Source organism: Orycteropus afer, unplaced genomic scaffold, assembly GCF_000298275.1.
Source record: "Orycteropus afer afer isolate SDZICR_OR568_19922 unplaced genomic scaffold, OryAfe1.0 scaffold00059, whole genome shotgun sequence".
Taxonomy (NCBI): Eukaryota; Metazoa; Chordata; class Mammalia; order Tubulidentata; family Orycteropodidae; genus Orycteropus; species Orycteropus afer.
The window spans coordinates 3,363,983-3,376,783 of record NW_006921646.1 but is presented as its reverse complement, the minus strand read 5'-3'; the positions used below and the strand labels follow the sequence as shown (position 1 = coordinate 3,376,783).

At 49.0% G+C, this 12,801-nt stretch overlaps 1 protein-coding gene across 1 annotated transcript in view; it reads right to left on the bottom strand.

Annotated features, from left to right (window-relative positions):
• Positions 1-336: 336 nt before the first annotated feature.
• ZNF76 (zinc finger protein 76) overlaps positions 337-12,801 on the bottom strand; it is a 17,258-nt gene continuing 4,793 nt past the window's right edge. Inside the window, exons 2-13 of the mRNA XM_007939371.1 lie at positions 9,185-9,265; positions 9,015-9,092; positions 7,438-7,637; positions 5,286-5,402; positions 4,880-4,955; positions 4,138-4,263; positions 3,828-4,007; positions 2,781-3,014; positions 2,511-2,674; positions 1,621-1,785; positions 989-1,102; positions 337-441 (exon numbers count right to left, since the gene is read on the bottom strand). Coding sequence (XP_007937562.1) covers positions 337-441; positions 989-1,102; positions 1,621-1,785; positions 2,511-2,674; positions 2,781-3,014; positions 3,828-4,007; positions 4,138-4,263; positions 4,880-4,955; positions 5,286-5,402; positions 7,438-7,637; positions 9,015-9,092; positions 9,185-9,265 — 1,640 coding nt within the window. The remainder of the gene's footprint in view (positions 442-988; positions 1,103-1,620; positions 1,786-2,510; positions 2,675-2,780; positions 3,015-3,827; positions 4,008-4,137; positions 4,264-4,879; positions 4,956-5,285; positions 5,403-7,437; positions 7,638-9,014; positions 9,093-9,184; positions 9,266-12,801) is intronic.

Sequence of the window (12,801 nt, the reverse complement as noted above, 5' to 3'; positions counted from 1 at the left end):
GGGAGAGGACTGAGGGCTGGAAGGATGTTCTCTAGAGGGAGTAGAGGGGACACCCAGCTGATTTTGAGAGGAGGACGCCTCGGTGCTGCCTGGTGATCAGGCTTGTCCTCCTTAGCTCCCAAGGATGCTGCGCTCCCTCAATTCCGATTGCTTGGCCCTCCTCTTGGGCAGGGCCCCCATCCCCATCAGTTAGGCTGTTTTCCTGCTGCCTTCTTGCCCCAGAGACCTTTGTGGCCACCTTCCATGTGTCAGCCACAGCCTGGGCCCTTGGAGGTAAGGATGCCTATGTAATGTGCCATCTCCTCCAGCATGGTGTGGGACCCAGCCCTCTTGGGTTCAGCAGCCACTCTCTGATGCACTTGTCTCCAGGGTCACGGCCCCTTGCTGCATGGCAGCAGTGGCCACACTGATGGCTTCCTCTAAGGTCTGCTGCTCCTCCAGCTGTGGAGAAGGAGGTAGAAAAGAAGGACATAATGAGACCCTTCCTCCCAGATTCTCCTATTTTCGGCACAGATTGTGTGGTCTTTTTAAAATCTCCTCCATCCACCCTGTGCCACACATTGAACACTCACTTAGTAGCGCCCTGATAAATAGGCAGTTCACTAGTAAGTCTCACTAGTCTAGGCCTGGCCAGGAGCCATGGAGTGGACCAGGTCAGAGAGAGAAATTTATTCAGAGTATGACTGGCTGGAGAGGGGAACAAGCATCTATTTCAGTCTGCTGCTTTTCCACATGAAGAAATGGAAACACAAAGAAACAAAAGTTCTAGACCACCAGATGCATGGCCATCAAAGCTATCCTGAAAGCCAGAAGAGGACTTCACTACACTGCTTCAACCAAGGAAGAGTTGATTTAGGCAGAAAAGGATTTTCCCTCTGAAATGGGCTCTTTTTAAGACAAATACCCTTCCCTTCAAGATCCCATCTAATTTCCCTACCTTGCTCCCTGGTGGAGGATCCCTATTCCTCCCAGACCTTTCTTTACACACCTGCACAGCAATGTGTGTTCCACTGGCTGTAGCCAACAGCGCCACCTGTTGATGATGAATGGATGCTACACTTGAGTCCTCAGCCACCACTGCTCCAGAGGTAATGATTGTGACCTGAAATATAGAACAAGGTTTTCCAAAGCACCTGAATGATTCTCCCTCCTTTCAATACAAATAAAAATACCTCCAAGAATAACAACCCAGAAAGGAATGGAGAAAACCATTATGGGTCAGATTAATTAGCTTGGGGCTCAGAGATAAGTGAGGCTGGGTTGTTCTCCAACAATTATGAATCATAGAAGGACAGAGTTATTAAAGATAAAAGACTCTAGAAATAATTTAATCTTCTAACTTGAAAATGCACCAAAGTCCATGGAAAAGTGACTTGCCTATGGTTACAAAGCAAATTAGGGATAGGCAGATTTAGAAACTTGTCTCTTGTCTCCTAGTCAAATGCTTTTAAGGATGAGAGTTTCTGATGGCCCAGAGAAGCTGCAGAGAAGACCCCTGTTTGTTTGGGAAACAATGTCCTTGTAAGAAGTCTTGACAAGCTTAGCCTACACTTTAATGCCCTCCCTACAGCAAGGAATGATAAGAGAACAAGAAACCCCAAGCAAACTGCCTGCTCATACGGGCTGCGTCTGGGTGCCATCAGCGCTGACCATGGTGACCGTATGTGCGCCAGATGTGACAAGGTCGTTGTCATGACTGGGGATGGTGAGGGTGGTGCTGCTGTGCTGGGTCACCATACTGATGGCACTCCCCAGGGCCTGCAGGTCTTCAGGGGACAGGCTGACCTGCCGACAGGAGGGGAGAAGGTAAGTTGGAAGCCCTAGAGTTAAATTGTCTGAAAGGCCCAAATGAGGATGTATCTGTTCTCCCAGACAAGGTTATTCTGTTACTAAGCTAAAAGGTTAGCTTCATGTCACAGGGGTGGAGCACAGTCAAGTGAAATACATCTTAGTTTGCAAAGAAAGGGACACCAGAAGAACTGTGACCACTTCTATTTACTACCTCTTGGCATTTATGTTCTATTCCATGAAATTCAGGGTCTCCACCTAATTTCATACCCTTGACAACGCCAAAGGTACAGGCCACATTTGACATGGAGAGTATTGACGTGGGTCAGGTTATACTATTGGGGTTAATAACACCAGTGGGACTAGGCCCCAGGCCTCTAGACTCCATGCCATATACTCTGACCCCTACACCAACATCCCTCTTTTGAAAAGAGTGTCTAAGCATCCCATTCAGATGATCAGGACTGTTTCAACCTCCAAGTAAAGAGGGAAACTACTAACTCCCAGAGACTGAGTTGGAAGCATGACGAAGAGGAGGGGCTGAGTACATGATTTGGTCCCTTTCGCCTCAGGCTTCAGCTCTCGGAGGTCAGCATGACTATAAAGGGAAAGTGGGTGGAGGTGGTGCTGTTAGACCTTTAGGGCTCCCAAGCCTCCAGAGAGAGTGGGAGAGGGGTCAGCCAGAGTTGTCCACCCCTGCCCTTGCTCCCCAGGGCCTGTACCTGCTGGGCACCATCCTGAGTGATCAGAGCCACCTGTGGGGCCCCATCCTCCTCTGTCACCATGGCCACCTGGGCTGGGATGTCATCGCCCTCTTCCTTCACCTCCGAAAGGTAAGCAACGCGGGGTTGTTTGGGTGGCGGGCTCTCCTCAGCTGCAGAGGCGGCTGGGAGAGGAGAGCCCAGGCTGACACTTGCCACCAGACAGCCATGGGGAGGTCCGGCTTGTCCCCACTCTCACCCTGTCCACTCTCCTCTAGTCATGGCCCTTACCCTCGAGCTGCTGTTGCTCATAAAGGGCCTGCTCGCTCTCCTCCGTGGCCTCCAGCTCGCCATGGGCACTCCGTTTATGCATGGCCAGGGTAGAGGTCTGCCGGTAGGTCTTGCCGCAGGTGCTGCAGGTGTAGGGCTTGCAGTGCGTGTGCACCACATGGTGCTTGTACAGGCTTGAGTACTCGGTGAAGCGCTTCCCACAGCCTGGCACCGTGCAAACGTATGGCTTCTCCCCTGGGGACACTGGGCTGTGAGGGGGGGGGGCAGGAACTGGGGCTGGCAAAGGGGAAACTAATAGGACAGGGCTGGTGAAGGGCGTTACATAGGGAGAGAAAGGGACTGAGATCTGGGATTATGGATGGACAGAGTTGGGGAAGATGGCTAGTAGAACTGAGAGAGAATGTGAGTGTGGGAACAGTGAACCCAGAGACAAGGTGGAGAGAAAATGGGAGGACAGGGCAAGGCTGGTGCTAGAGAGGAAGCTGGTGGGGGGTAAGGGGCTTGTAAGGTTGATGGTAGGAAGGCAGAAAGTGGTAAACAGAAGAGGCAGGAGATAGAGAGGGATGAGTAAAGTGTTAGGTGAGTTGAGAGTGAGGGGAACATAGATGACCAAGAGGAGCTGACACAGAGGGCAGGATAAGGGATGCGACACTGGGGAGGGTGAGGATGCACAGGAATCATATGGATAGTGGATGAGGTAAGGAGATGAAGGTGACATTTCACTCTGCCTTTTTCCCTTTATCCCTAGCCTCTTTCTGGGAGCTCAGCTGGAGGATTCAAGGTGGGTGCAGATGGATGGCAGCTAGCCAAGGAGCTCCAGAGAGGGCTGGCAATACCTGTCAGATCAGAACTAACTGCAAATGGAGGAATAATGCCCTGCAAATACAAGAGTGGTCCCGGGGATACAGAACCTCCTGCCTCAGACCAGTCTAGAATGGCCAGCATAGAGGGACTCTTGGGTTGGGAGTTGAGAATGTTAACTCAGATCAAACTGGTAGACGGGTTTGGGTCTCAGAGGGGGTTGTCTTTGCATGCCAGCTGGCCCACCTGTGTGGATGCGTACGTGATTCTTGTAGTTGGTGGCGCTGGTAAAGCCACGGCCACAGTGGGGCTCGGGACAGGTGTAGGGACGCTCGCCTGTGTGGGTGCGCACATGTACCTTGCGGATATTAGAGGTGGTGAAGGAGCGACCACAGCCCTCAAAGGGGCACCGGAATGGGCGTTCACCTGTGGAGATGAGGAGGAAATGAGGGGTGGCTCAGGAAGGAGGCTGTGTAGGAGGAAGGTGTGGCAGGTACTGGGTTGAAGCCTGAAAGGCGACTGAGTACCCCCTCCTAGGGGACAGGGCCCAGCCTACCAGTGTGGGTGCGGACGTGCTTCTGCAGGTCTCCTGAGGTCTTGAAGGCCTTGTTGCACAGCTCCTCTGGGCACTTGTATGGTTTCTCACCAGTGTGGGTTCGCACGTGGCTCTTTAGCCCATATCCTGTCCATGTGTGGGGAAGGGAGTGGTGAGCAGAGCACCCAGTGGGGCGTTATGCTCCACCTTCCCACCTTCTTAATCCAGAGGCACTCCATCTTAAGGTGCGGTCTGTGAGGTTCCAGAGCTCCTTTGGCTCAAGAGATCCAAATATGTCTCTATCCTTCCCCAACCTGGGAGCTAAGAAGGGTGGGAAAAGCTCACTCTGCCCTCCTTCCCTCTCTAGGGGCACCTGGAACCACTGCAGAACAGAAGCCTCAGCAGGAACTAGGGACTCTGTGGTTTAAGGTCCCTGTTTCACACAGGAGAAAAATGAAGCCCAGAGAGATGCCTTGGCCCACCTAACACCCCCCAGCTGGTCAGTGTCAGAGCTGACCCAAGTGGCAGGGTCTCTCTGCCAAGCCCCCAGGCTCCTCTGCTAGCCTGGACCATGCCACCTCTCCCTACTGTAACAGGGTTTCCTCCAGAGAGGCAGCCCTGTCAGTCAGCACCCTCTGGATAGGAGTTTCTCTGGGAAGGCAGCCTGGTGTTGAGTTTCTTTTAGGGAGATCTCAAAGCTGATCTAAAACCCCTCACCCTTACTGGAAGCAGTCCACCTTTGGTCTCCATCCAGGGAGATTACCTGTAGCAAAGGCCTTCCCACAGCTGGCGAAGTCACACCTGTATGGACGGTCACCTGTATGAGCTCGTTCATGCACCTGAAGATAAGCAAGGACATGATCTAGAGGGACAAGGGTATGGTCTGGGCTCACTGTTTCTCTTTACGGCACAGAGTGCAGCATCTGGATATTGGTCACCTCCTTTATTTGCTTCTTCATTTGAGGGCTCACCTCCTCCAGAAAGCCCTCTGTGATTCTCTTCCCTTGCTGCACTCCTCATATGGTTCATAGCCCCCTGTACTGACAGGGTTCTGTACACTCACATCTTCCCTCTAGCAGGCAATGAGCAAGTCGCAGGCAGAGACTATTTCCAGTCAAAGCTTGGTGGGGAAGATGGTAAAGCTAAAAGCTGTTTGCTGGCAATCTTACCTTCAAGTGATGAGCGGTGGTATAGAGACGTCCACAACCCTTGTAGCCGCAGCGGAATGCTCTGTCCCCAACTTGCTGCCCTTTGCCATTATGGGGAGCCTGGTTGTCATGCAGAACCTGAGGAAAATATCTTAGGGTCCCACATGTATTCATCCCAATGAAGGGAAGGAATGGGTGGGACACAGGGCTCAGTTAATAGCTTAAGACCCAATAAACAAGGTTATATAAGCTGCCAGGGGCCTCTGGCAAAGAAGGGCAACCTGGGATGATAGGGAACAGACATTTGGACATAGTGCAGATATAGGGCTGGCATGTGGAGCCACCCCTCCCATCCCGATTAACAGAGGGAGAACTAAATGTCACAGGAGGTGTGACAGCTACTGAAGAAAGGGCATCTCCAAAACCAGCCAGGTAAGGGAGGGGGTATCTGAACAGTTACACTTAAGCTAAACTTAGTGCCAGAATCTCCTTGTCTGACCACACACACCTAGGAGAGGCTGCAATCTGGACATCTGTATCTTATCACAGGAGGGACCCCCTTCTTCCCATCAGAAACTTTTGTTCAGAAGATGTATTAATAAGCAGGCTTGCTGTGGGGATGAGCTCGGCTAGAACTACTCAGCAAGGTATGGAGCCCAGAGTAAAGCAGCCACAACCAGCAAGCTGAAGAAACAAGATGGCCCAAGGCAGGGGGCTGCACTAACCACAGTGCCCAGCTAACAATTCCTTCCCTTTCATTTCCTTTCCTGGGAACATTGCTAAAGCCACCCATTTCACACCTGCCTCTGGCCACAGCAAGCCCTTACTCTTCTTTCCTGGGTAGGGTCCTAGTGGGCTCTTCCCTTAGTCTTTGTTTTCAGGATAGTGCCAGACTACACTTTGGCCTTTGCAAGAGCTCCTGAAGCAGAACTTGGGAAATCATGGTGAGCCGCGGACAACAGGGTAAGACCAAATCCATGGCCAGGCCTGTATAGTCAGGCTCTAGGTCAGGAAGTCAAATAGCTGGATGCTTAAGCAGCTTCCCCCTGGAGAGGAAAGGGTCGCAGGCCACCAAGCACTCTGATGGGCTAACCCACTCAAGCACTCTGCTTTTATTACCATGTCTCACTAGCTCCTTGGGTAATTGAGGAATCAAGGAAATAACAGGGCCAGAAGTGACCTCTGAGGTCATCCGCTCCAATTTCATTGCATTAGAGAGGAATAAGCTGAGGCTAGGGAGAGTAGTGACTCTCACAAGGTCAGACCAGGTAGAGACAGAGCCAGCACAAACCTAGGGCTCATGATTTAAAGCCCAATTCCCTTTCCATCAGCAGCCAGTTTCAAAATACACCTCTGGGGACTAGAGGAGTAGAGGTCTGCTGTAAAGTTCTGTACTTCGTTTTGAAAAGACAAGTCGATTTCCTCTTTTGCTCTAGGTTATAAAAACACCTGCCTCCCACTTTTGGGCCAAACTGGTGGTCTAGGAAGCTGGGGCCACCTGTTTGGAAAGCTCATTGATCTCTACCCCAGTTTCTCCCACGGGCAGGGCTACAGCTCTAGCAGAGCGCTTAGACTGCCTGACGTTTGGGGAGTCAGGAGCCTTCTCCTTTTCAGCTGAGCTACTGTGCTGGCTTCAAGTTCCAAGAATCCCAGCTGCTCTGTTGTATCAGCCCTCATCATTGCCTACTGAAATTATTTTCCCACATGACTAAATGAGTCACAGAGAAGAAATAAATATAAGAACATCTGACCTCAATGGACTGGAAAACTAATAAAAGTCACTGGCATGGTCTGTCCTAGACAGCACAGAGGATTATTACGACAGCTGACGTGAAGCTGGGCCTAAATTACCACTATCCGGATGTCACTGCTTCTTACAGCTGCCTCCCCTCTGCAGGGATAGCGTAAACAAGAGTGAGTGCAAACAGCTGTCAGGGGCCCTGGCCAGGCTGTGACACACACCCCAGACATGATGTGTGAGAGATGAGTGGAGAGAGCTGGAGCAGAGAGGCAAAGGGAAGAGCCCAGGCCTTGCTGAAGCCCAGGCCTGCCCTTGTCCTCTAGAGAGATAGATAAAAAAGGGCAGGGGCAAGAGGTGGTAGGCATACAAGGCCCCACCATCTAGAAAGGTGACTCGGGGAAGAGGGGTGTCAGGCTGTGCATGCTCACTCACCTTGCTGGCATACTGCTCCAGGGCCACCACTGTCTCTGTGCTAAAGCCCTCATCATCCTCTGCTGCCAGGTCCTCCAGGCCCACCTCTGCCTGCACAGCCAGGATGGTGCTGTCCCCTGGCACAGCCATGGGGTGGTGAATGTAGGCAGTGGAGCCGTCTTCCAGCTGGACAGCTTCCAGGGCACTGGGGTCAAAGCCCTCTGCAGAGAACCCAGAGTCAGCCCAGATGCCACACAAAGGAAAGAGATATAGCTGGGACCCTGGCTTTAAGTTAACCAGAAGTACCTATCCCATGGAAAGTTTTTAGCATTGAATTTCTCCTGGAAGGGTTTTTCCTCCTGTCCTTCTACCTTGGTGACTGGCTTTTGCTGGCCCTCCTAAGGAAGAGATCTCCTGTGGAGCACTGACTGGGAACTCACAAGTGCCTTGAGGCTTAACAGAGGATCATTGTCCTCTTGGTCTAAATGACCACAAGAGTCTCCTGACCCCTCTAGTATCCTGCAGGATGCATGGCATCCAGAGAGGTCTTTGCATAAAAATGCATCATGTCACGTAGTGCCTAAGGCATTTGACTGCTAACCAGAAGGCTGGTGGTTCAAACCCACCACCCACTCCTCGGAAGGAAGACTGGGCCATCTACTTCCGTAGAGATATCACTTCAGAAACCCAAGGAGGAGTTGCTATGAGTCGGAAATGACTTGACAGCAGTGTTTTTTTTTTTTTTTTTTGGTGAACTGTTTGCCTGTAGTCCATTGGGTCTCAGGACAAAAACCCAAATCCTTATTCCAACACTCATACCTCTGGGCACTCTGGCTCCTGTCTCTCTTCAGCTTCATCTTACTCATTCTGCCCTCACTCCCAGTTCTCTAGCTTGTAGCAATTCCCTGAATGTGACATTCTTCCTCTCTTCTCTGGGCTGCACACACTGTTCCTTGTCTAGAGTACTGAGGCTTCCTGATAGCCCTCTCCCCTTAGCTAATGCCACTTTATCCTTCAGCTCTCACTCATGGGTTACCTACTCAGAGAAGCCTCTCTGAGTCTGATCCCAGTTTGCAACAGTGAGTTCATCAGTGATGGTTTCTTTTACGTCAGTTACTCTCACTAGACTCCAGGACAGCAGGGACCGTGTCTGACTTTGTTCTCTTTTGTATCCTCCACACCTAGCAGAGTGTCTGGAATGTAGTTGTTGCTTAAGAAGTTACTTGTAGAAGGCATAAATCAATATTCTTCAGTACCTTGTATGTTTCACTCTTAAATATGAGTAAGTTTTCACTCATGGTCTTGGATGATATTCTCAGGTCCTATTTAAAGCTAAGACTTTGAGACTCTGCTAAAGCCAAAGCCATTATCAGCCACTGACCCACAATGCTTAGCCTCCTGGTAGCAGATATAGGTGCTCCTGTGGTTTGCACCAGAGAAGGTAGGTGAGGCTGCTAATTCAGGTGAGCCCTGATGTCCTCAGGGATCACAGCTCTCATGTCTGAGCCCCCACCCCAGGAGTGTGCGTCTCCATCCTCCAATCTCTATCATTTATGCCTCCCTTCCTTCCCCATCGGTCCTGGTGACTATGGCCTCACCTTTGGGTGTGTGGTGTATATAGGCCATGCTGCCATCTTCCAGCTGCACAGGCTGTCCATCCTCAAAGGCGAGAGACTCTGAAATGAGAGCAATGCTTGCCTTTCTCTGGAGCTCAGAGCCACGGAGGGATTCCTCAGTGGTAGGTGTGTATGTGTGGGCGTGCCCTCACCTTTCTGCACTGTCACTTGGTGAATGTATGCAGTGGTCCCGTCCTCAAGCTGGATCACCTGCCCTTCAAGCAGCTTCTCTCCTGTAGGGGTGGAAATGGAGACAGGTCAGACCCTGAAGAGAGCTCAGTAATGCCTGCTTATTTTTAGCAGAGGCTATTTGAGTCTCTGGGCACTAGTCTCCTTGTCTAAGCACAGGTAAAGTAACATTCTCTGAGTCACCTTGCTCCCTGCCTCCTTGGGCAGGTCTAGGGGTGAAGATATTCTGCCATGAAGGAACCCTACAGCCCCCAATAGTCTCCCCTCCTGTCATTCATAGAAGGAGTAACTAAGTGGGGACTGCTAACCTAATGAGAAACTGCTAAGATTAAACTACATGGAGTACAAAGGATGCCCTGTGTTATGGGTTGAACTGTGTCCCCAAAAAATATGTATTGCAAATTCTAACCTTTATGCCTGTACTTATAATCTTAATTGGGAATGGGTTCTTTCTTATATTTATAAGATACGATTAGTATAGGGTGTATTTTGAGTACATCTTTTTAAAAAATTTTTTTACTGTGATTTGGGTGAAAGTTTATAGTGCAAATTCATTTTCCATATAGCAGTTCATACACATTTTGTCTCATGACATTGACTGCAATTCCCCACAATGTAACAGCTCTCTTCCCACTTCCTCCTTATAGTTACCTTCCCCGTGCCCATTATTCCTATGCATTCCTGCCCCAAGTTATCTTCCTGTACAAACACTGCCCTTTTGCTCTCCCCATGATTGATCATTCTAAGGAGTGTACCCACCTGATGTAAATGTTCACCCTATATGCCTCTCTCTTTTTTTGGCTGGAAGCCACAGGAGTGAGTTCATTTCCAGCCTGGAGAGTAACTAGGGGCCACAGTCTCAGGGGTCTCACCAGACTCTATCAGACCAGTAAACCTGGTCTTTATGATTTCAAATTTTGTTCCACATTGTTCTCCCACTCTATCCAGGATCTCCTGCACTGATCCTTGTTTTAATGGTTGACAGGGTAGCCAGGTACCATCTAGTCCTTCTGGTCTCATGGTCATATAGGTTAAGGTTTGCATGGTTCACTAGTCCCCTGGACTACTTGTTTTCATGTATCTTTGGTTTTCTTCATTCTTCTTTGCTCTGGAGGAGGAGAGACCCACTGTTGCTTTTACATGGCTGCTGGCAACGTTTTAAGACCTCAGTTGCTACTCACCAAACAAGGATGTAGAACAATGTTTGTGTGTAGCATGTTATGCCAATTGAGCTTGATGTTGTTGCCTGTGCCCATGGTCCCAAGCCCACAACTACTTGCTCCTTGAGTACATTTCTTTTGAGGTATAAAAGAAATTAAACTAGTATGTGAAAAGCAGAGATGGGGGAAGACAGATGCCAAGCCACATCAAAATCATGGAGAAGCAGAAGCTCAGAGACAAGGACCTGCCTCCAGCGCCAACAGAGAGAGAAAGCCTTTCCTTAAAGCCAGTACCCTGAATGCAGACCTCTAGCTTCTTAAACAAGAAACAAATTTGTCTGTTAAAGCCAGCTATTTATGCTATTTCTGTTACTACAGCACAAGGTAACTAAGACACCTTTGAACCTGGAAAGGCCCTAAGAGGTCAAAATTCACACATGGCTCAAACTAATTAAATCAAAATACATTCTGGTTACCACATGGAACCATTTGAGTCTTTTGGCTATGCTGTAATATTTCCAATAAGCCTGGGGAGACACACACACACACACACACACACACACAAGAAATACATTCCACCATTTCCCCCAGTGACAGTGGGAAAAAACCCAGTTCTCCAACGAGGCAATATAACATAACAGTCAAAGGCAATAATGGGCTCTGGAACCAGCCAGACCTCCTGGGTTTAAATTCCAGCTCTTCCTCTTACTAGCTGTGTATCCTTGGGCAGCTTATTTAACTTCTCTGTGCTCCAGTTTCTTCTTCTTAAAATGGAGATTAAAACTTGTATCTTCCTCATAAGGTTTTTGTGAGGGTTAAATGAGTTAATGAATATAAAGCACTTGTAACAGAGACAGGTATGCAATCAGCCTTCAAGAAATCTTAGCTTTTATTAGAATATAGAGAGTAAAACAACAGGGAGCTATATGAGTGCAACCATCATGTGGCCATCTAGATCTTATCCCACTGCCATTGCTGGGTAGTGTTTCCCTCGATGATCTCTGATATTTTCATTTCCATTTTTTAATTAAAAAAAAAAAAAATCAAATCACCCAAGGTAATATAACAAACTATGCAAAAATCAACAAGATTCTAGGTTTCCTACTATCCTTCTTTTATCTCAGACTCTTATTGGAAAGCCCTTCTAAGAGCAAAATGCTCTAAGCAAAGAATTAGAGGTTCCTCCAGTGAGTCTTAGAGAGGGAAAAGGGAGAAAGGAAGAAGGAATGGAGGGAAGGAAGGAAGCAGGCAGGAAACCTAATGAAAGTGGTTTGTCCCTTTCTTTAAAAGGTTAGGTTTAGGAATTTGAGCTCTTATGATGAAAAAGGGAGCTCTGGTAGCATAGTGGCTAAGACACTTGCCTGCTAATCAGAAGGCTGGCGGTTCAAACCCACCAGCCACTCATCGGAAGGAAGGTTGGGCAATCCTACTTCCATAGTGATACTGCCTCGGAAACCCAAGGAGGGGTCACTATGAGTCAGGGCTGACTCGACGGCACATAACAACAACAACAACAACATGATGAAAAAGGACCAAGCAGCTACTTCTGGCCCAGCTCTTTACTGATGATTCCCCAACGGGGGATCTATGGCCTTATTCCCAAATTAAGTCTTTTTAGGCTCAGTGACAGTGCTACAGGCCAGCTGAAGGTAGGTATAGTAGAGATAAAGGTAAGAAGCAGGAAAGAAAAGCAGCTGAGATGGGTAAGAGGGGCTCACTCTCTTCCCTTCCACAACTGAGCAGGGCTACATCTGCATTTGAACATCTTACTTCCATGGCAAGGGAATTAGCTACTTAGGATCTGAAAGCATCAGTAGAGCTTCTGCTAGCAGAATGGGTATTGATTGCTTCAAGGAAGAAAACAAAATGTTGAGGAGAGTTGTTTGAGAAAAACTTTCTAATCTAGAATTTCTTGTAACAGCCAGGGATTACCTGCTGACAGAGACAATGGTGCCCAAGTCAAGAACTTCTGGGGACTCACCAGTCAGAGAAACCTTTCAGGACAATGTGGTTTGGGTTCCTGGAAGCCAGATCTACAATGAGCAGTGTAAAAACTGTTGTGTGTCTTCAGCCAGCTACCCAGAAGGAACAAGTAGTTGGACCTGTGGGCTCAAGTCCATGGTAGCAGGGTCCATCAAGCTCAACTGGCATAACATACTACACAAAAACATTGTTCCACATCCTACTTTGGTGAGTAGCAACTGGGATCTTAAAAGCTTGCAAGTGGCCACCTAGGTGCAATGATGGGTCTCTCCTTGTCCGGAGCAAAGAGGAATGCAGAAAACTAGATGCATGGAAACAATTAGTCCAAGCGACTGGTACACCATGCGACCCTGAGCCTCTACGACTATGAGGCCAGAAGAACTAGATGGTACCCAGCTACCACTGTCAACCACTCAGAGGGGGATCTATGTAGGAGA